General features: G+C 42.2%; 1 protein-coding gene across 2 annotated transcripts in view; it reads left to right on the plus strand.

The window, feature by feature from the left end:
* The window catches only part of MEMO1 (mediator of cell motility 1), a 239,954-nt gene that overhangs the window by 95,168 nt on the left and 120,415 nt on the right, over nucleotides 1-24,371 (plus strand). For both annotated transcript variants that reach the window (XM_075862742.1, XM_075862741.1), the window contains 2 exons: nucleotides 22,063-22,175; nucleotides 22,880-22,991. In XM_075862742.1, the coding sequence (XP_075718857.1) occupies nucleotides 22,063-22,175; nucleotides 22,880-22,991 (225 nt within the window). The remainder of the gene's footprint in view (nucleotides 1-22,062; nucleotides 22,176-22,879; nucleotides 22,992-24,371) is intronic.

The following is a 24,371-nucleotide window of genomic DNA, read 5'->3' on the forward strand; positions in this document are numbered from 1 at the left end:
ATCATTACGTCACAGCAGGCTGCCTGTTTCAAACAGTTTTTGGCGTTTTTTTCGTCAGTGTGTTTTCTGATTTCACTGCTAATTATTATTTAAGCAGTCTGTTATTTCTCTCGTTCGTATTTGACCTGATGAAGACGCTGGTTCGGCGTAGAGACGCGTAGTCCGGTTTATGTTTGTTCTAATAAATGTAGCCCTTTTTCTCCTTTAGTCAATGTGAAAATGAGAAACAAATCGCTAAACCTACATTTCCTTTGAAAAAAATTTTAGATTTTAATATTCACGCCCTACTTTCAATCATTTCTGTAAAAAACCTGTGTGGTCAAAATGCTCACTATACCCCTAGATAATTTCCTTGAGGTGTGTAGATTCCCAAATGGGGTCATTTTTGGGGGATTTCCACTGTTTTGGCACCACAAGAGCCCTTCAAACAAGGACTCAAAATCCACTCGGTACTCCTTTTCTTCTGAGGCCGATGCTTCAGTCTATAAGCATGCTAGGGCCACATGTGGTATATTTCCTAATACTGCAGAACCTGAGCAATAAATATTGAGTTGCATTTCTCTGGTAAAACTTTATGGATTAAGTATTTATTTCTGCAAAAAAATATGAAATTTGTAAATTTCACCTCTGCATTGCTTTAATTCCTGTGAAACGTCCAAAGGGTTTAGAAACTTTCTAAATGCTGTTTTGAATACTTTGAGGGGTGAAGTTTTTTAAAATGGGGTGAATTTTTGGGGGGTTATATATATATATATATATATATATATATATATATATATATATATACATACATACATACACATATACACAAGTTTGGGGTCACCCAGACAATTTTGTGTTTTCCATGAAAACTCACGCTTATATTCATCAAATGAGTTGCAAAATGACTAAAAAATATAGTCAAGACACTGACCAGGTTAGAAATAATGATTTTTATTTGAAATAATAATTTTCTCCTTCAAACTTTGCTTTCGTCAAAGAATGCTCCATTTGCAGCAATTACAGCATTGCAGACCTTTGGCATTCTAGCTGTTAATTTGCTGAGGTAATCGGGAGAAATGTCACCCCATGCTTCCAGAAGCCCCTCCCACAAGTTGGATTGGCTTGATGGGCACTACTTGCGTACCATACGGTCAAGCTGCTCCCACAACAGCTCTATGGGGTTGAAATCTGGTGACTGCGCTGGCCACACCATTACAGATAGAATACCAGCTGCCTGCTTCTTCCCTAAATAGTTCTTGCATAATTTGGAGGTGTGCTTTGGGTCATTGTCCTGTTGTAGGATGAAATTTGCTCCAATTAAGCGCTGTCCACAGGGTATGGCATAGCGTTGCAAAATGGAGTGATAGCGTTCCTTATTCAAAATCCCTTTTACCTTGTACAAATCTCCCACTTTACCAGCTCCAAAGCAACCCCAGACCATCACATTACCTCCACCATGCTTGACAGATGGCGTCAGGCACTCTTCCAGCATCTTTTCAGTTGTTCTGCGTCTCACAAATGTTCTTCTGTGTGATCCAAACACCTCAAACTTCGATTCGTCTGTCCATAACACTTTTTTCCAATCTTCTTTTGTCCAATGTCTGTGTGCTTTTGCCCATATTAATCTTTTCCTTTTATTAGCCAGTATCAGATCTGGCTTTTTCTTTGCCACTCTGCCCTGAAGGCCAGCATCCCGGAGTCGCCACTTCACTGTAGACGTTGACACTGGCGTTTTGCGGGTAGTATTTAATGAAGCTGCCAGTTGAGGACCTGTGAGGCGTCTATTTCTCAAACTAGAGACTCTAATGTACTTGTCTTGATGCTCAGTTGTGCAGCGGAGCCTCCCACTTCTCGTTCTACTCTGGTTAGAGCCTGTTTGTGCTGTCCTCTGAAGGGAGTAGTACACACCGTTGTAGGAAATCTTCAGTTTCTTGCCAATTTCTCGCATGGAATAGTCTTCATTACTAAGAACAAGAATAGACTGTAGAGTTTTACATGAAAGCACTCTTTTTTTTTTTTAGCCATTTTGAGAGTTCAATCGAACCCACAAATGTAATTCTCCAGATTCTTAACTAGCTCAAAGGAACAGTGGCGGATCCTCATATGGGCGGTTCGGGCGGCCGACCGGGGCCCAAGGCTACACGGGGGCCCATAGCCACCCAAACCGCACACAAGTTAAAAAAAACTACCCAGGGCTGCTGTGGGCCGCTTTCCAGCGGTCATCGGTCCCATGTGCGGCTGAAGAGGAGGAGGAGGGGGGATGTGCAGGGGGAGTTCATTGCGGCCAGGGAACAGGGGCACATCACATCAGCTGTAGAGAGCAGACTGTCAGAGATTGTGATTGGCAGGTGCTGGAGTCTTCCTGACAGTCTGCTCCTCTGTGCTGCTGTACACTCTCCCTCCTGTCTCAACCTCCAGCAGCTGCCTGATAACGGCAAAACTGCAACCAGAAGGTGAAGGACCTGTGGTGACTTCACAGTCACATGATTAAGGTCCTGAAGGCTGCCAGAGACAAGCACCGCAGAGGAAGAGGCTGTGGTAAGTGTGTGTGTGTGTGTGTGTGTGTGTGTGTGTCTGTCATAATGTAAGTCTATTTAGTGTGTGCTGTGTATATAGTGTGTACAGTGTTTATAGTGTCTAATGTAAGTCTATATAGTGTGTGCTGTGTATATAGTGTGTGCTGTGTATATAGTGTGTACTGTGTTTATAGTGTCTATAATGTAAGTCTATATAGTGTGTGTGTGTGTGTGTGTGTGTGTGGGGTTTGAATATATAGTGTGTGGTGTTACTGTGAATTGTTTATAGGGTGCTTAATTTAACATTTTTTGTGTGCAAAATAATTTCCCACCCATAGAGCCCTCTGCAGTAAGTCAGATGCTCAGAACCCCCCCTGCAGTATAATCTCTCCCATAGAGCCCTCAGTAGTTATTATACTGCAGAGGGGGGGTGGGGGGGGGTCAGAGCGTTTGATTGACTGTTGAGGGTACTTTAGGGGAATAACTCTTTCCCCTCTAGAGCCATAAGGGCGGAATTACACGAACGTGTAATACGTCCGTGCAACGCGTGTGCTTTTCGTACGGACCTATGCTAGTCTATGGGGCAGTGCAGACTGTCAGTGATTTTTGCGCAGCGTGTGTCCGCTGCGTAAAACTCACGACATGTACTATATTTCTGCGTTTTTCGCGCATCACGCACCCATTGAAGTCAATGGGTGCGTGAAAATCATGCATGCCACACGGAGCCACTTCCGTGGGAGGTGCGTGATTTGCGCAACAGCAGGCAAACTATGATTGCAAACAGAAAAGCACCACGTGCTTCAAACATACAAACAGAGTGTCATAATGATGGCGGCTGTGCGAAAGGCACGCAGCCGCGCATCATATGGTGATGACACACGGAGCTGTTAAGTGCCTTTTGCGCGCACAAAACGCAGAATTTTTTGCGCGCGCAAAACGCACACACGTGTAAATCCGCCCTAAGTGTAAGACGCTTAGACCTTCCCATACGGCACTCAGCAGTCAGTCAGATGCACTGGGGAGGGGTGTCTGACTGCTTAAAGGGTAACTAACTAAACTTTAAAAAAAAAATTACATGTCATAGTGTCATGTCAAATGTTTTAATCGGTGGGGTTCCGGGCACTGAGACCCCACCAATCGCTGAAACAAAGTGGCAGAAGCGATCAGGTGAGTGAGGAGCCACTTTGTTTCTGATCGTCTTTCCTCTGATAGCCGAGCAAGCGGTGTACGGGCACAACAGAGTCTATGAGTCCATACACCGCGCCGAGGAAAGATAATCAGAAATTAAGTGGAACAGTCCTCATCCGGGCACTCCTGTTGCTTTGTTTTAGTGATCGGTGGTGGTCTCAATGCTGGGACCCCCATCGATCAAAACTTCTGACATATCACTCTCACTATGACACGCCAAATGTTTTTTAAAAGATTAGTTACCCCTTGGGGACTGAATTTATTGGTTTGAGTTAATGTATGGGCCTGGGTCTTAATTTGCTTAGGGGTCTGGGGTATAAGACAATTTATAGTGTTCATTTCTGAATTTTTATGTTGCTATAGACGCTGAAAATGGCTACAGAATCGGGGGGAAAAGATTTCTCATCAGGAAACCCTGCGGTCATCAGGAGAAGTCGCCATAACGGTCTGTGTCAGATGGAGAAGAAAAGAGAACGACCCATCAGTGAAGACATCACCTGTGAGTCATTGCATTTATAGATCTGTCACCTCTCCTGACATGTCTGTTATCGGAAATCCTTGTATTCCACATAAAGTCTTTGTGTGCCCAGGACTAATAGACAAATGCGTGTTACCATTCCCCTTGTCGGAAGGATATGTCCCTACACAGTGTGATACTGTCAGCGATGGTTGGAGACTGTCAGTATGTAGGGACACAGCCCTTTGAAAAGGGGAATCGTAGCACTCATTTGTCAATGCTTGCACAGAAAGGTGGTGTTCACTATAGACACGGCGTGGCAGGGCGGTGGTGGAGAAGGGGGCCCAAGCTTGTGGAACAGCCCAGGGCCCATGGTTTACTTAATCCGCCACTGCAAATGAAGGTCCGTTTTATAGCTCCTCTAAACAGCAAAACTGTTTACAGCGGTGCTAACATAATTGCACAAGGGTTTTCAAGTGTTTTCTAATCATCCATTAGCCTTCTAACCAGTGGCGTATCTACCGCCGTAGCAGCAGTAGCGGCTGCTACAGGGCCCGCGGCATGAGGGGGCCCGTGTCGCCCGCCGGCACGGGCCCCCACCATGGCCGGAGGCTCCGCTAGCAGCCGCTATGGCTGCTACAGCGGGACGCCACTGAACACTACGGCAGAGCAGGGAGGTATCTCCCCGCTCTGCCATTAACTGGTTCCCGACCGCTGGCTGTATTTTTACGGCCAGCGGTCAGGGACGGGTCCTTAAAACCCGAGCCATAGACTTTCTACGGCTCGGGTTTTAACTTGCTGCCCGCGCGATCGGGCAGCTGAATGTCGGATCTCCGGCTGTCAGTGACTGCCGGGGACCCTGAGGAGAAGATAGAAGCAGCTTTAGCTGCTTCTGTCTTCTCTGATCACTTGTACACAGTGCTCAATGCGCGCTGTGTACAGGAATAGAGACAGCAGCAGCGGCGCTGTCTCTATTCCTCCCGGTGATCATGTGACTGGTCACATGATCGCCGGGTGCCGTTAGTGGCAGACTGCTGCTGGGTCTAACAAGACCCAGCACAGCCCTATTAGTGACAATCGTCACTATGAGAGGGCTGATTTCCCCTGTAACTGGGGCTGCTGTGCAGCTCCAGTTACAGTGGAAAAACATGGTGTAAAAGAAAGAAAAAAAATATATAAAGTTCCCCAAAGGTCTTCTTTGACCTTTGAGGGACAGACCATAGTAATAAAAAAATAATAAAGTAAAGTGCAAAAAAAAATTTAAATAATAAATACACATAAAATACCCACCCCAAAAAAAAACCGTTCCCCCGCCAAACATTGTTGTAACACTAGCGCTGACCCAATTACCCTAATATAGACATGTAATATATAAAAATTTACGGTAGACAATGGCGATCACAAATAAAAGGTCTATTTTAGGGTAAAACTATGTTATTACCAAAAACAAATAGCTCAAACGTAAAAAAGCTTATTTTTTTACTATTATTTTCAAACTTTATGAATAAAAATTCTAAAATAGCAAAAAGGTGTGTATAAAAATGATAAAAATGAAACCTGCATTGTCTACGGAAAAAAACGTCGCAAAAATCACGTCGTTAGCCCAACAAATAAAAAAGTAATAGCCATTTAACTAACACGTGCTAAAAATGGCTAAACGGTGTCTGGTCCTGAAGGCGCAAAATAGAGCAAAAGACATGTATCCCCTCTCCACAGGATCTCCACAGGATAGGGGATACATGAGTGATCGCTGGCATTGATAGGGAGAACGGGGGACTGAAAGTCCCCTGAAGTTCTCCATCACAAACCTCGGACTTCCGGGGTCTGTGTCGGCAGCTCCGTAGAAATGAATGGAGCGCTGGTCGTGCTTGTGCGCATGCGTGACCAGCGCTCCTTTAATTTTTATTGAGTTGCGCAGACGCCGGAAGTCAGAGGTTAGTCATGGAGAATTTCAGGGGACTTTCAGTCCCCCGTTCTCCCTATCGCTGCCAGCGATCACTCATGTATCCCCTATCCTGTGGAGATCCTGTGGAGAGGGGATACATGTCTTTTGTAGGACACACTGTAGTTCGCATTTTTGTTGGGAGGGGGGACGCTGTATGGCGTTCCCTACAGGGGGGGGGAGCTGTATGGCGTTCTCTACAGGGGGGGGGCTGTATGGCGTTATCTACAGGGGGGCTGTATGGCGTTCTCTAAAGGGGGGGGGGCTGTATGGCGTTCTCTACAGGGGGGAGGGCTCTATGGCGTTCTCTACAGGGGGGGGGGGCTGTATGGCGTTCTCTACAGGGGGGGCTGTATGGCGTTCTCTACAGGGGGGGCTGTATGGCGTTATCTACAGGGGGGCTGTATGGCGTTCTCTACAGGGGGGCTGTATGGTGTACTCTACAGGGGGATGTATGGCGCTATTTAAAGAGGGGGGCTGTATGGCGTTATCTACAGGGGGGGCTGTAAAAAAGGCACTATCTACAAGGGGGGGGGTTGTGTGACACCCAGGGGAGGGGGGGCCCCAGTCAAAAGATTGCTATGGGGCCCAGCCTTTCCTAGTTACGCCCCTGCTTCTAACACAGTTAGCAAACACAATGTACCATTAGAATACTGGAGTGATGGATGCTGGAAATGGGCCTCTATACACCTATGTAGATATTGCATTAAAAACCAGACGTTTGCAGCTAGAATAGTCATTTAGCACATTAACAATGTATAGAGTGTATTTCTGATTAATTTAATGTTATCTTCATTGAAAAAAACTGTTCTTTTCTTTCAAAAATAAGGTAATTTCTAAGTGACCCTAAACTTTTGAACGGTAGAGTGTGTGTGTGTATGTATGTGTGTGTGTGTGTGTGTGTGTGTGTGTATATATATATATATATATATACACACCCTCAAAGCCACTTCACAACTGAACTGGCCCCTGTAAATATGGCCTTGTGAAATTTTTTCTTGAAAATGTGAGAAATTGCTGCTGAAGTTCAAAGCCTTGTAACGTCTCAGAAAAATAAAAGGATGTTCAGAAACTATGCCAATCTTAAGTAGACATATGGGGGATGTTAATTAGCAACGATTGTGTGTGTTTAACTGCCTGTCTTACAAGAAGATACATTTAAATTGAGAAAAATGCTAATTGTTGCAATTTTTCGCTACATTTTGGTGTTTTTCACAATTAAATAATAAACGTATCGAGCAAATTTTGCTAGTAACATAAAGTCCAATGTGTCACGAGAAAACAATCTCAGCATCGCTTGGGGAGGTAAAAGCATTCCGAAGTTATTACCACATAAATTGAAACATGTCTGATTTGAAAAATGAAGCTCTGTCAGGAAGGTCAAAAGTGACCAAAGAGGGAAGGGGTTAAAGGAATCTACATTGGAGAATGAGGTGGATACACCCGTGGGTAAACACTGGACCAGATCACAGTTTAGCAGATTTAAAGAGGCTCTGTCACCACATTATAAGTGGCCTATATTGTACATGATGTGATCAGCGCTGTAATGTAGATTACAGCAGTTTTTTATTTAGAAAAACGATCATTTTTGACGGAGTTATGACCTATATTAGCTTTATGCTAATAAGTTTCTCAATGGACATGGATTTTTTCTATCTTTTTTTATACACATCCTTTTTGCTATTTTAGAATTTTTATTCTTAAAGTTTTAAAATAATAGTAAAAAAATAAGCTTTTTAATGTTTCAGCTTTTTTTTTTTTTGGTAATAACATATTTTTACCCTAAAATAGACCTTTTATTTGTGATAGTCATTGTCTATTAAATTCCGTAAATTTTAATATATTACATGTCTATATTAGGGTAATTGGGTCAGCGCTAGCATTACAACAATGATTGGCGGGGGGGGGAAAGTTTTTTTTTTGGGGGTTTTAAGGACCCTGACTGCTGGCCATAAAAGCACAGCAAGCGGTCGAGAACCAGTTAAGGATGTATCACCTCATGTACTAATTGTCTTTGTGTAACATCTTAAAATGTTGTGCTTTTTTTTTCTGTCATTCATTTGTAAATTGCCTGACGAAGGAGCTTCTGTGCTCTGAAAGCTGCATATAGAACTTTTATGGTTAGCCAATAAAGGTATCATACCTTCTATACTTTAATCTTTTTTTGATACAAAAGTATTTGACATTGCACTTTATACTGAACAAAGTAACCAATGTATTATAATTTTTTCTATACTATATAGCTGCATTCACAATTGCGCAGATCCTCATGGAAGTTGTAGTGTTCTAGCGTACTCTGTACAGTCATCAGATGTAGACGGGGAGGAGGAAGCCACTATCCTAGAAAATAGTGCAGCAAGAAAAACAAAAAACTGCGTTATAGAAGGTTGTCTAATCCAATAGGAATCACATACACTACCGTTCAAAAGTTTAGGGTCACTTAGAACTTTCCTTCATTTTGAAAGAAAAGCACAGTTTTTCTCAATGAAGATAACATTAAATTAATCAGATATACACTCTATACATTGTTAACCTCTTGCCGCGCTGCTCCGCAATAGTACGTCCTGCGGAGGGGTTAGTTCCCGCATCCAGACGTACTATTGCGGAGTAGTTCCCGGCGCACACTGTCCTAACGGACAGTGTCCGGGAACCGGGAGGTCAGCTGTCCCTGACAGCTGACACTCCAGCCTTGCTGGTCAGCGGACCATCGCCGCTGATTTCGGCAATTAACCCCATAAATGCGGCGACGGATTGCCGTTGCCGCATTTAAGTGGTTTGAAGCACATCGGCAGCCCCCACGTAGTGATCGTGGGGGCTACCGATGCTTGTCACGGCAATCGGAGGTCAGACAATGACCTCCGGGTTGCCATGTACGGAAGCCTCGGAGGAGCAGCCTCCTGCCGCTCCTCCTCGACTTCCTGTCAGTCTGACTGTCACGTCACAATGACAGTTAGAGTACATTACACTACGTATGTAGTGTAATGTACTCTAGCAGCGATCAAAGCTGCAAGTCTAAGTGTCCCCTAGTGGGACAAGTGAAAAAAGTAAAAAAAAGATAATAAAAATGTTTTCAAAAAGTGTAAAAATAAAAGTTATAAGTTATATAAACAAACACTGCATTTTTTTCCTATAATAAGACTTTCATTATAGGAAATAATGAACACGTTAAAAAAAGTACACCTATCTGGTATCACCGCGTTCGTAACGACCCCAACTATAAAACTATAATGTTATTTTTCCCGCACGATGAACACCCCAAAAAAAATCAATAAAAAACTACACCAGAATCGCTATTTTTTGGTCACCACCCCTCCCAAAATAGAGAATAAAAAGTGATCAAAAAGTCGCATGTACCCTAAAATAATACCAATAAAAACTACAACCCGTCCCGCAAAAAAACAAGCCCTTACACAGCTTTTTTTACTGAAAAATAAAAATGTTACGTCTCTCAGAATATGGTGACACAGAAAATAAATTATTTTATAAAAAAGAGATTTTATTGCGCAAACGCTGCAAAACATAAAAAAAAACCTATATACATATGGCATCGCCGTAATCGTACCGACCCGTATAATACAATATAATGGTCATTTATAGTGCACGGTGAACGCCGCAAAAAATAAACTAAAAAACATTGTCAGAATTGCTTGTTTTTGGTCACCCGGCTTGCAAAAATTGTTAATAAAAAGTGATCAAAAAAATTGCATGTACCCCAAAATGGTACAAATGAAAAGTATAGATTGTCCCGCAACAAATAAGCCCTCACGCAGCTCCAGTGGTGAGAAAATAAAGACGTTCTGGCTCTCAGAATATGGCGATGCAAAATGTGCAGTGTTTTCTAAAAGCGGGTAACATCTGACACTATTTATCAGTGCGACACCGGCCACACATCTATGAAGTATTTATTTACCGCATTTTTATACCCTCTTATTATGCCCTGATGTTCTCTGCACAGATTACATGTGTCCCCACATTATAAACTGAAATACCAGCGAAACCCCAAACAGAAAAACTACCAAGCAAAATCTGCGCTCCAAAAGCCAAATGGCGCTCCCTCCCTTCTGAGCCTTGCAGCGTCCCCAAACAGCAGTTTGCACCCACATATATGGCATCGCCATACCCGGGAGAACCCGCTTAACGCTTTATGAGGTATTTGTCTTCAGTGGCACAAACTGGGCACAACATATTATGCACTAAAATGGCAAATCAGTGCAAAATTGCAATATTCACACCATCCGCTGTGCATTAACCCCTTTGAGCACTATGACTTAATAGCACGTCATGGTGCGGGGGTTGATGTATGGAGCTGGCTCACGTGCCTAGCCCGCTCCATACGCTGCGGGTGTCGGCTGTGTATTACAGCTGACACCCAGGACTAACGGACAGGAACAGCGATCGTGCGGTTACAGAAGTCTGTAAGAATAACAATATACTGCAATACATTAGTATTGCAGCATATCGTACCCGCAGATCCAATGAGCGCTGGTACAAGTCCCCTAATGGGACTAATAAAATGTGTAGAAGAATTAAAGTTATTAGTAGTGAGAAAGAAAAAAAAGTAAAAAAAAAAAACCTTTTCCCATTTTTCTTCAAAAGTAATGTAAAAAAATAAACAGAATTGATATCGCTACGTTCGTAAAAGGCCGAACTATTTACAATATACCATTATTTAACTCGCACGGTGAACACCGTAAAAAACGTAAATAATTTAAACCGCCAAAATCGCTGTAGTTTTCGTTTTTACCGCACGGCGAAAGCTGTAAAAACGAAAACCCAAAAAAATGGAATCAGATTTTTTTTCCTATATTACTATATTTTCCTATTTTTTTTTAGTTTCCCAGTACTTTTTATGGCACTTTAAATGGTATCAATAGAAACTACAATTCCTCCCGCAAGAAATAAGCTCTCGCATCACTCTACTGACGGAAAAAGAAAAAAGTTATGGCTCTTGGAAGGCGGGTAGTGAAAAACGAAAATAAGAAAGCAAAAAATGGATCAGTCCTGAAAGGGTTAATTCATTTCTAATGAAAACAATGTATAACCACATGTGGGGTATTTCCATACCCGGGAGAAATAGCTTTACAAAAATTGGTTGTTTATTTCTCCTTTATTCCTTGTGAAAATGAGAAAATTCAACATTTTAGTGGAAAAAAATGTTGATATTAATTTTCTCATCTAATTCTAATAAATTCTACAAAAGACCCGTGGAGTCTAAATGCTCACTATGCCCCTTGAAAAATTCCTTGAGGGGTGTTTCCAAAATGGGGTAACTTGGGGGGCTCCCACTGTTTTGGTCTCTCCAGGGCGTTGCAAAGGCAGCATGGCACCGAAAAACAATCCATCACAATCCGTGCTCCAAAATCCAAATGGCGCTACTTCCCTTCTGAGTGCTGCCATGGGTCCAATCCGCAGTTTATTACCACATATGGGGTATTGCCGTAATCAGGAGAAAATGCTTTACAAATGTTGTGGTTCTTTTTTCCATTATTCCTTTTAAAAATGTAAAATTTCTATGCTTTTTCAGATAAAAAGTTGATTTTCATTTTCACTGCCTAATTCCACTAAATTCTGCAAAAAACCTGTGTGGTCAAAATGCTAACTATACCCCTAGATAAATTCCTTGAGAGGTGTAGTTTCCAAAATGGGGTCACTTTTGGGGGGTTCCCCCTGTTTTGGTCCCTCCAGAGGGTTGCAAACGCGACATTGAACCGAAAACCAATCCAGCAAAATCCATGCTCCAAAATCCAAATGGCGCTCCTTCCCTTCTGAGCCTTGCTGTGGGTCCAATCAGTAGTTTATTACCACATATGGGATATTACCGTAATCGGGAGACATTGCTTTACATATGTTGGGGTGCATTTTCTTTATTATTTCTTGTAAATATTAAAAATTTCTATGTTTTTTCAGAAAAAAGTAGATTTTCATTTTTACAGACTAATTCTAATAAATTTTGCGAAAAACCTGTGCGGTCAAAATGCTAACTATACTCTTAGATAAATTACTTGAGGGGTGTAGTTTCCAAAATGGGGTAACTTTTGGGGTGTTTCCACTGTTTTGGCACCACAAGACCTCTTCAAACCTGACAAGGTGCCTAAAATATATTCTAAAAAAAAGAAGGCCCAAAATCCACCAGGTGCTCCTTTGCTTCTGAGGCCGGTGCTTCAGTCCATTATCACACTAGGGCCACAAGTGGGATATTTCTAAAAACTGCAGAATCTGGGCAACAAATATTGAGTTGCATTTCTCTGGTAAAACCTTCTGTGTTACAAAAAAAAAAATGGATTCGAAATTTATTTCTGCAAAAAAAATAAAATGTGTAAATTTCACCTCTACTTTGCTTTAATTCCTGTGAAACGCCTAAAGGGTTAAAACACTTTGTGAATGCTGATTAGAATACCTTGAGGGGTGCAGTTTTCCAAATAGGGCGACTTCTGGGGATTTTCTAATATATAAGGCCTTCAAAGCCACCTCAGAACTGAACTGGTCACTGAAAAAATAGCCTTTTGAAATTTTCTTTAAAATAAGAGAAATTGCTGCTAAAGTTCTAAGCCTTGTGACGTCCTAGAAAAATAAAAGGACGTTCAAAAAACGATGCAAACATAAAGTAGACATATGGGAAATGTTAACTAGTAACTATTTTATGTGGTATTACTATCTGTTTTACAAGCAGATACGTTTAAATTTCGAAAAATGTAAATTTTTGCAAATTTTTTCTAAATTGTGGTGTTTTTCAGAAATAAATACCCAAATTATTGACAACATTTTTTCACTAACATAAAGTACAACATGTCACGAGAAAACAATCTCAGAATCGCTTGGATAGGTAAAAGCATTCCAACGTTATTACCACATAAAGTAACACATGTCAGATTTGAAAAAAATCGGCTGTGTCCTGAAGGGGTTAATGTGCTAAATGACTATTCTAGCTGCAAACGTCCTGGTTTTTAATGCAATATCTACATAGGTGTATAGAGGCCCATTTCCAGCAACCATCACTCCAGTGTTCTAATGGTACATTGTGTTTGCTAACTGTGTTAGAAGGCTAATGGATGATTAGAAAACACTTGAAAACCCTTGAGCAATTATGTTAGCACTGCTGTAAACAGTTTTGCTTTTTAGAGGGGCTATAAAACAGACCTTCCTTTGAGCTAGTTGAGAATCTTTAGCATTATATTGTGGGTTCGATTAAACTCTCAAAATGGCTAGAAAAAGAGAGCTTTCATGTGAAACTCGACAGTCTATTCTTGTTCTTAGAAATGAAGGCTATTCCATGCGAGAGATTGCCAAGAAACTGAAGATTTCCAGTACATCCCTCATGACAGCACTACAGGAGGTTGCCCTCTTGACCTCTGTAGGGACAGGAAGACAGAGAGGTTAAAAGGCCCCTCCCACCACCCACTTGCCAGTGTTCTTCCTGTCCCCACAAGGGTCAGGAGCAGAGAGCGTCGCTCCTGTAATAGTGCAGGAAAAAACTCGGGCAGGGGGCAAGATCGGGGGGTCCGTGCACTCCCCCTTCTCTTCCCCCTAAAGCCCAGGCGAACACCCCTCATACGACGGGTCCCTTAGCTCCCTCCCTAAGACACCTACCGGAGGAATCCTAGGCAGGGTTCTGGTAGTGTGTGGGGGCTGGGGTTTCCCAAGCAGGCTTCGGCCGGACCGCGGACCAGGCGGGGACCGGCAGCTCCATAGGCATGGACGCACCGGCAGGGATCCTCGCTGCACCGCATAGCAAGCCTTAGCGCCCGCTATGGCGGCTGTACTCCAGGTACACGCTGGACGAATAGCCGACCGGATATGACGTCGGGCTACTAACGGTCTGCGGACATCTTGGAAGGCGGGAAATTCAAAACGCCCGCATTTAAAGGGACACGCACAGGTATGTAGTTAGAGCTGATAACTCTAATAGAGAAAAAGACCTCCAGCTCACCTTATATGTATGTTTCAGATCATCTCGCACGGATCCTCGTGTCGGCACACGATAGGTAGACAGCAATAGAAAAAAGAGGATTTGGATCCAGCGTGACTAAGGACGCGTGTAGCGTCTGAAACGCGTAGGCTTCATTCACTACTGATATTTTTCCTCACACTACCAGGATTGCACACTCTCAATCATCCATCCTGGTTTTTTCCTTTTTTAATCTACGAATTCCATTAAACTTGGAACATTGTTCCATTTTATTCCACAAATCCACGCTGGATCCAAATCCTCTTTTTTCTATTGCTGATAACTATAACTTGGATTTATTTTTTGTGGTTTGCATATTGCATTGCCTGTTACCTGTCGCGATATGGAACTTCCTCGTCCTGATGGAACTCCAGATATGTCCCAGGGTCACGTGAGTCTCACCCTTGGGGAAGGGTATGACCCCTTATGTATGTACACCATACTTTACCTACCTTCTGTTTTCTCTAGGAAAAAGATTTCTCTCAGAGACAAACTGATAAAAAGAAGGTTAAAAAATGTGCGACTTGTGCAAAAAAATTGCCAGAGTCCCATAAAAAACAATTGTGTCAGGATTGTATTGCCAAAATACTAAAGGAGGAACAACCAACGTTCATGTCCGAACTTAGGACTATGATTCGTGAGGAAGTGGGTCAGTCAGTAGCCTCCCTCGCCCCTCCGCAAGAAACTCCCTCACACTCCCGGGCAAAAAGACCACTGATTGAAGTGGATCAAAAATATTGGCCTCCTTCTCAGGGGTCGGACTCTGAACAGGAGTGCTATTACCTATCGGAAGATGAGTTAGAAGAAAGAGACGAACTCTTACCTTCAACTTCTTCCACTCAAGAGAAAAAAAATTTCTTCTCTTCCGAGATGTCTGATACCTTAATTCAAGCAATACGGGAAACTATGGATATTCCCGAAGTGGACCAACCACATACCATCCAGGATGAGATGTTTGGAGGTCTAACGGGAAAGAAAACAAGGGTTTTTCCGGTAAACGAAAATCTTAAAAGAATGGTGACAACTGAATGGGAAGATTCAGAAAAAAGGCTCTTCATTTCAAGAGATTTTAAGAACAGACTTCTCTTTGATCCAGAGGACACTAAGCCTTGGGATGAAATCCCAAAAGTAGATGTCCCAGTCGCCAGGGTTGCTAAAAAAACCGCAATCCCCTTTGAAGATTCCTCTCAGTTGAGGGACGCCATGGACCGAAAGGCAGACGGACTACTAAAAAGAGCGTGGGAATCTTCCTCTGCCTTGATCTCAACTAATATCGCGGCCACATCAGTAGCAAGAGCAATGTTCATATGGCTAAACCAGCTAGAGACCCATCTGATGATGAAGACATCACGACAAGAGCTACTAGAATCTCTACCGTTACTAAAAATGGCAACCGAATTCTTGGTAGACGCTTCAGCAGAATCTATTAGATTTGCTGCCAGGAATGGGGCTCTCTCAAATGCTGCTAGAAGAGCATTATGGCTCAAAATGTGGTCAGGAGATACTAAGTCCAAAAACAAGTTGTGTTCTATCCCATTTACAGGGTCTCTGATGTTCGGTCCTCTCCTTGATAACATACTGGAGAGTGCAACAGATAGAAAAAAGGGGTTTCCTGAAGAGAAACCAAAAAAACCCCCTCAATTTGGAAGATTTCGCCAACAGAGGGATCCTACTTCACAGAACTACAGCGGGAAAGGGAAGTCCGGTCGCTGGAGTTACCCCAAAGGGAAAAGGGGTCGAGGATATCTCCTTAACCCAAATAATTCATTCCAGCCCTCAAAGCAATGACGCCAAGAGTGGGGGGGGGGAAGACTCCTACAATTTTATCCCGAATGGTCAAGAATAACCCAGAACCCCTGGGTTCTAAAGATAATAGAAGAAGGATACAAAATAGAATTTTCCTCCATTCCTCCAGAGAAATTCCTAATAACCCAGTACCAAGCAAAAGATCTTCATCAAATACTTATCCAGGACGTCCAGAAACTACTCAAATTGAGAGCCATTTCCCCAGTTCCCCACGACGAGATATGCAAGGGCCACTATTCGAAAATCTTCTTGGTCAAAAAGCCAAACGGTTCCTACAGGACAATAATCAACCTGAAGGTCCTAAACAAGTGGGTGAATTATCGAAAATTCAAGATGGAGTCTATCAGATCGACTATTCCTCTAATAAGGGGAGAGGCATCAATGTGTACGATCGATTTAAAGGATGCGTATTATCACGTTCCTATCCACCCCGCGTACCAGAGATTCCTCAGATTCGCAATTCAGGTCGGTCCTTCCATTCTCCACTTCCAGTTCGTCTGCCTCCCCTTCGGCCTTTCCTCCGCCCCCAGAATTTTTACAAAAATTATGGCAGAGATCATGGCATTCATAAGAAGTCAAGGTATAGTAATTATCCCATATCTAGACGACTTCTTGTTGACAGCAGATACTCCGGCTATCTTAGTCAGTCATCGGTCACAGGTTCTTTCCCTACTACAAGAATTGGGATGGATAATTAACTTTCAGAAGTCGAGTCTTCCTCCCCAGAAACAGAAGGTCGTCTTAGGAGTACTGCTGGACTCCTCCCTTCAACATTCCTTCCTCCCAAGAGAGAAACAAATACTCCTACTGGCAGAAGTAAGAAAATTTTGGGGGAAAGACGCCTGTTCCATAAGGGAATGTATGCGGATGTTGGGAATGATGACATCTTGCATCCAATCTATTCCATGGAGCCAATTTCACTCCAGACCCTTACAGAATCTGATCTTGTCCCGGTGGGATCGAAAACAAAACTCCCTGAATTTAAAAATTCAAATTTCCGAGACTGTGAAATCATCTCTCCTATGGTGGCTCTGCACAAACAACATAGACAAGGGAGTCCCCTGGAGAACTTCTCCTTATGTAGTGATTACCACAGATGCCAGCAAACACGGCTGGGGGTCAGTAATCCAAGACCAACACTTTCAGGGCACATGGACTGGTCAAATGAAGATGATGTCTTCAAACTTCAAAGAACTAAGAGCTGTATGGGAGACACTTATAAGAGCTTCACCCACCATAAAAGGGAAGCATATAAGAATTTTATCGGACAACACGACAGCAGTGTCCTTTCTTCGCCATCAAGGGGGAACAAGACACACTCTTCTTCAGGGCCTCTCTGCACAAATTTTCAGTTGGGCAGAAGAAAACGTCCTATCAGTCACGGCAGTCCACCTAAAAGGCTCAGAGAACCTATCAGCAGATTTCCTGAGTCGGGAAAAAGTAGACCCAGGAGAATGGTCCCTAAACAATGAAGTCTTTCGTTGCCTAACCCGAAATTGGGGTTATCCACAAATAGACCTGTTTGCCATGAGGAAAAACACTCAAGTAGAGACATTCTTCTCCCTAAATCTCAGAGACAACCCATTGGGAGTAGATGCATTGTCCCAACACTGGTACATGGATCTGGCCTATGCATTTCCTCCGTTTCCTCTAATACCAATGGTTTTAAGAAAAATCCAGGAAGATTTGACAAAGCTCATCATTATTCTTCCCTATTGGCCGAAAAGAAGTTGGTTTCCAATCGTACAATACCTAGCGTTGGAAGATCCTATCATGCTCCCAGTCAAGGAGAATCTTCTCTCCCAGGGTCCCTTATTCTTCCAGGGAATAGAGACTCTGAAATTGTCAGCCTGGATCCTGAAAGGCAGATCTTGAGGAACCACGGTCTGTCAGACGAGGTAATTTCAACTATCTTATCAAGTCATAAAGAAGTTACCTCAAAAATCTATCAAAAGATTTGGAAGAAATTCTGTTCCTGGCATGGAATCCCAGGACCAGATCCCTTTTCTCCCAACATTGCCAAAATCCTAGATTTTTTACAATCGGGATTCAAAAAAGGACTTAGCCCTAGTACCTTAAAGGTACAGATTTCAGCCTTAGGTAATTTTTTTTAACACTCCTCTGGCTGAACATCGGTGGATCAGAAGATTCACCCAAGCGGTCTCAACTGAACTGAAACCTTCCCTAAAGAAATCCGTTCCTACCTGGGATTTGAATGTGGTGTTAACGACTCTTTGTGAGCCCCCCTTTGAGCCGCTCGACGAAATTAGTATGCATTTTTTAACTCTAAAAGCTGCATTCTTAGTCGCTATTACTTCAGCAAGAAGGATTGGAGAAATCCAATCTCTGTCAATCATAGAACCGTACCTAAAAGTACAAGAGGATAAGATCAGTGCAGCACGGTGGCTCAGTGGTTAGCACTATTGCCTTGCAGCACTGGGGTCCTGGGTTCCAACCAAGGACAACATCTGCATGGAGTTTGTATGTTCACCCTGTGTTTGCGTGGGTTTCCTCCGGGTACTCCGGTTTCCTCCCACACCCCAAAAACATACCCATAGGGAATTTAGATTGTGAGCCCCAATGGGGACAGTAAAAAAAAAAAAGTGGACCTCTGTACAGCGCTGCGTAATATGTTGGCGCTATATAAGTAACTGAAATAAATAATAAATAAATAAGATCATCCTAAAGCTGGATCCTTCCTTTATTCCAAAGGTATCTACCGCTTTCCATAGAGAACAAGAAATAATTCTACCTTCCTTTTATCCAGATCCAAAAGACCAACAAGAAGAAAAATTCCATTGCCTGGATGTCAGGCGAACAATTCTTCAGTATCTGGATAGAACCTCCTCCTGGAGACGAGATAAAAATCTATTTGTCCTATTCGGGGGAAAGAATAGAGGAAAGAAAGCCTCAAAAGGCTCTCTAGAGAGATGGGTAAAAACCACCATACAAGAAGCCAACAAGTCCCAAGGACTATGTGCCCCACAAGGCATCAGAGCCCATTCAACAAGGGCAGTCTCGGCATCCTGGGCAGAAAGAACAGAAGCCTCTATGGACCAAATCTGCAAAGCTGCCACTTGGTCAAGCCATCATACGTTTTACAAACATTATAGACTCGATGTGCTGTCCGATACGGATTTAAGTTTTGGACGGAAAGTCCTCCAATCCATAGTCCCGCCCTGAGCATTATAATCTGGTATTGCTCCTGTAGTGCTGTCATGAGGGATGTACTGGAAAATAGCAATTAGACCTACCGGTAATTGTATTTCCAGGAATCCATCATGACAGCACCATTATATTCCCTCCCTTATTGAATTCTGATTTGTGCATTAACATGTCAGTTATTATCCCTAGAAATAAAATAGGGTTGCATCCATCCTGGTGTAGTAATTGAAAAACACTGGCAAGTGGGTGGTGGGAGGGGCCTTTTAACCTCTCTGTCTTCCTGTCCCTACAGAGGTCAAGAGGGCAACCTCCTGTAGTGCTGTCATGATGGATTCCTGGAAATACAATTACCGGTAGGTCTAATTGCTATTTTCCTACAACGGTGTGTACTACTCCCTTCAGAGGACAGCACAAACAGGCTCTAACCAGAGTACAAAGAGAAGTGGGAGGCCCCGCTGCACAACTGACCAACAAGACAAGTACATTAGAGTCTCTAGTTTGAGAAATAGACGCCTCACAGGTCCTCAACTGGCAGCTTCATTAAATATTACCCGCAAAACGCCAGTGTCAACGTCTACAGTGAAGAGGCGACTCCGGGATGCTGGCCTTCAGGGCAGAGTGGCAAAGAAAAAGCCAGATCGGAGACTGGCTAATAAAAGGAAAAGATTAATATGGGCAAAAGCACACAGACATTGGACAGAGGAAGATTGGAAAAAAGTGTTATGGACAGACGAATCGAAGTTTGAAGTATTTGGATCACACAGAAGAACATTTGTGAGACGCAGAACAACTGAAAAGATGCTGGAAGAGTGCCTGACGCCATCTGTCAAGCATGGTGGAGGTAATGTGATGGTCTGGGGTTGCTTTGGTGCTGGTAAAGTGGAAGATTTGTACAAGGTAAAGGGGATTTTGAATAAGGAAGGCTATCACTCCATTTTGCAACGCCATGCCATAACCTGTGGACAGCGCTTGATTGGAGCTAATTTCATCCTACAACAGGACAATGACCCAAAGCACACCTCCAAATTATGCCAGAACTATTTAGGGAAGAAGCAGGCAGCTGGTATTCTATCTGTAATGGAGTGGCCAGCGCAGTCACCAGATCTCAACCCCATAGAGCTGTTGTGGGAGCAGCTTGACCGTATGGTACGCAAGAAGTGCCCATCAAGCCAATCCAACTTGTGGGAGGGGCTTCTGGAAACATGGGGTGAAATTTCTCTCGATTACCTGATCAAATTAACAGCTAGAATGCCAAAGGTCTGCAATGCTGTAATTGCTGCAAATGGAGCATTCTTTGACGAAAGCAAAGTTTGAAGGAGAAAATTATTATTTCAAATAAAAATCATTATTTCTAATCTTGTCAATGTCTTGACTATATTTTCTAGTCATTTTGCAACTCATTTGATAAATATAAGTGTGAGTTTTCATGGAAAACACAAAATTGTCCGGGTGACCCCAAACTTTTGAACGGTAGTGTAAATATTGGTAATGTTATGTAATTACACCTCTGTAATAGTAGGGGTTTTTATATTCTTGATGGTTATGACATCACTAGGATATGATAATAATTGGCTGACCAGAAAGGATCTGACTGCTGTGACTCCTGACCCCAAAGCAGGGATGCCAGGTTTATTCGATATTCTGTAAATGTTTATAGTGTTAAAGGTAATGTGTTGCCAGAAAAACATGTTTTGTTTTTTTTAATTAAACATTTAGTGTGCAGGTGGTTAAACATTGTTCAAATTTTTTTTATTTTTTTCACGAGTCAGGACATATTATAAATTAATTCTAATTTATAATATTTCCCATTGCTGGTCACTAGATGGAGCTATTCCCAAAATTGCAGCATTGCAAAATTGGGTAAAAAGCCCTCGCTCTAGTGAGCTCTCAGCATCCCCCCCCTCCTTTATCCTGGCTAGTGCCGGGATAAATGAGGGGTTTGAACGGTCTAACCTCCTACACTGTGTGTCGCCATTTTTTGAGCTAACACACAGTGTAGTAGGTTTCCATACAGTAGTAAACGTACACGAACATACATTGAAATCTTTTACCTGCTCCTGCCGCCGCGGCTCCCTCCGGCCCGTCCGCTCCGTCTGCTGCCGCTGGTCCAAGTGCACAAGTTCGGAAGCCGCGACCGGAAGTAGTAATATTACTGTCCGGCCGCGACTTCCGGTCCACAGGAAAATGGCGCCGGACGGCGCCAATTTCAAGTTGGACTGTGTGGGAGCGGCGCATGCGCAGTTCCCACACAGACGGCGTACACAGAAGTGGATGGGACGGGACCCGTTCGCAGTCTCTATGGGACTGTGGCTGCCGTATTCCATGTCTGTATGTGTCGTTAATCGACACATACAGAAATGGAACAAAAAATGGCAGCCCCCATAGAGAAGAAAAAGTGTAAAAATAAGAAAAAGTAAAACACAAACACACAAATAAATATAAACGTTTTTAATAAAGCACTAACATCTTTAACATATTAAAAAAAAAAATTGTGATGACACTGTTCCTTTAAGTAGTGCACCTGTATTACGGGTGTAGCTTGGATTTTTGCTTCTTTAGCCATCCAGCTTCTTGAAAGGCTACTATTATAGAATATTGGTGTATAAAGTGCAACAAGTAAATATAATATAGAAATGCACTAGTATGATATAGAAATGTTAAACATATGGGCTATTTGAATGAAAATATAGACAAGACGGTATTTTTCTACATTTAGAAATACTTTTGTGTCATTTTTGTTTAGACATTTTTGGTCTTTCTTGATATATTTATGTCTTGACTATTTATTGGAAGCTTTGAATACATTTTGGTGGATAGAAGACTTAGCCGGTAGCCAATGCATCTAGAAATTTGTTACTGGCACCTAAGTGTCCAGGTGGTTTTCTAATAATCTCTATGAAAGTTGTTCTTGCTCGTCTGTCTCGTAATGTCTACAGTGGTTTATTTGTTCCTGCGTTAAATGTTCTATGCTTGCAAGGTAAAATAATGTTTGTTCAGTGTTTACTGTTATTAGGCTGCTTTATTATAGGCTGCAAAGTTGGCAATCATTTTTTTTATATAGGCGAAGAGTTTTTATTCTCGGTCCATCCCACCATGTGGCTCTTTCTAGATGTGCACTTTCCACTGTGGATATATACAGAACACCTCTTTATGACCTCCATATTGATCAGAAAGGTAAGTCCCAGCCAGAAGTTCAGGCTGGTATTGAACATTGATAACTTCAGAGAATATTTTTTTTTTTTACCTTTTCTAAATGTTTTATTGGTAGGTTTTCTATATTCATTCGGTTAGATTATAAGTGTTGTAAAAAAAAAAAAAAAAAAGCTCTACTGATCGTGTTCCCCACCCTTTTTTTTTTCTTAAATATTATTATTCTGAAGCATTTATTTCTTTATTTGATCGACTCTGTTCTTTTAAGTGTATACTCATACGCTACAGATTTGTTGCAAAAATTGCTGTGACTCTTGTAGAAATCCTTGCATATGCTGCAGAAACAGCCCTGTTTAGATGTATGGAGTGGATTTTTCAGTCGCAGAAACTAATTAGGGTATGTACACAGTGCGCTTTTTCCTGCTTTTTTCGGCTGTGTCCTTTGAGTGCCGCGGGCAAAAAACGCAGTGAAGAGCATTTCTCTGCCTCCCATTGATGTCAATGGGAGGTCAGAGATGGAAACGCCTGACGAAAGAGCATGCTGCTTTTTTTTTTTTTCCCCCACCCCCGTGTGCGTTTTTTTCCATTTTTGGGAAAAAGTCTCCGTCTCCCATTGAAATCAATAGGAGGCGATTATGGCTATTTTTTGGTGCGGTTTCCGCATCAAAAACCGTGCCAAAAAGCTCTGTGTGAACTAGCCCTTAGTCTGTGATTTATTTATTTTTTAGTTTATGGAGAGCTTTGGAAGACTGGAATGTTCGAGCGAATGTCTCTGCAAACAGATGAAGATGAGCACAGCATCGAAATGCATCTACCTTACACAGCTAAAGCAATGGAAAGGTATGATATAATAAGGAATTATTGGATTTTATTATAGTGTGCTGAAATTTTAGAAAAGATAATTTTAATTCCCACACAAATATATAGATTTATAATATATTAGAAACCTCATCATATAATTTTGTTTACAATTTTAATACATTAAAATGTAAGTGTCATTGTTTTTCCCTATAAATCAATGGTACAGACAGTGATAAGGAACTTTGAAATAAATCTTATTTTTTTAGAAAAATGCCTAGGTCTCCGCATACAGCATCGGTCTCGTCCTCCCTGCCTTTTGTACTGATCATTCACTCTCAATTTATTGGTAATATCTGTAATCAGTTAGTCCCCATGCACGCGACCGTAATTACGGACCCATTCATTTCTATGGCCAACGGACACCTTCCCGTATGTTTATGAGAAGGTGTCCGTGCCGTAGAAAGATGTCCTATTTTTTGCTTTTGACGGACTATGCTCCCATACATTATATAGGAGCACAGCCTGCAAATGTGGGTGTCTTGTCCGTGGCCTGCCGTACCCGTAATTTTGGACCGTGATTACGGGCACGGTCGTGTACAGGGGGCTTTAGACCGAGTTGCAGACTGATTATAAGCTCACTTAAAGATCAGGTTACAGCCGTTGCCCATAGTCTATGGAAAGGGGTGGGGGAGGAAGAGGGATTTGTTGGAGGGAGATAGAGGAGAGATACTCAGAAAGACGCTGCTGCTGCTTCTTCTAGTGTTTTACAGTCTCCACCGGACGAAGCTTTGGGCGAAATCTGCTTTGGGGCTAGGTGGTAGGCTGTGTATGTTATTATTTTTTTTTGTTCCTGATGTTACTATATCATCCCCATTCAGATTAGGGATGTCACGATACTAGAATTTGGACTTCGATACCGATACTGTGTGTAGTATTGCGATTTCGATACCAAAACGATACTTTGCCAACAGTAATAAAAAAATAAAAGTTCTTCCATTTTCTGATGTGAGGCACGTGGTGTGATGAATTTAACCTCCATGTGCCTCACATTAATAGTAATTAACCCCATCAGGTTTCCCAGTCATAGTGGGTTAATGTGTAAGGTACATGATGGAGTTAATTACTATTAATGTGAGGCACATGGAGGTTAAATTCTTCACACCTTGTGCCTCACAATAAGTGAAATAAAGCAGTTTTTATTTTACAGCGTACACATCATAAATTTTTGTGCAGGTTATTACGGCCATGCCAATACCGAATGTGTATATTTTATGTATTGACTTATTTTAATGTTTATTGGAAAAAAGGTGTATCTGTATATTTTTTTAATTTAATATTACTTTAAGTTTTTACTTTATTTTTCAACTTTAATGTACTGGTATATATCTATATGCCAGTACATTAGCCTGTGTACGGATA

The sequence above is a fragment of the Rhinoderma darwinii genome, chromosome 4 (assembly GCF_050947455.1).
Source record: "Rhinoderma darwinii isolate aRhiDar2 chromosome 4, aRhiDar2.hap1, whole genome shotgun sequence".
NCBI classification, from domain to species: domain Eukaryota; kingdom Metazoa; phylum Chordata; class Amphibia; order Anura; family Rhinodermatidae; genus Rhinoderma; species Rhinoderma darwinii.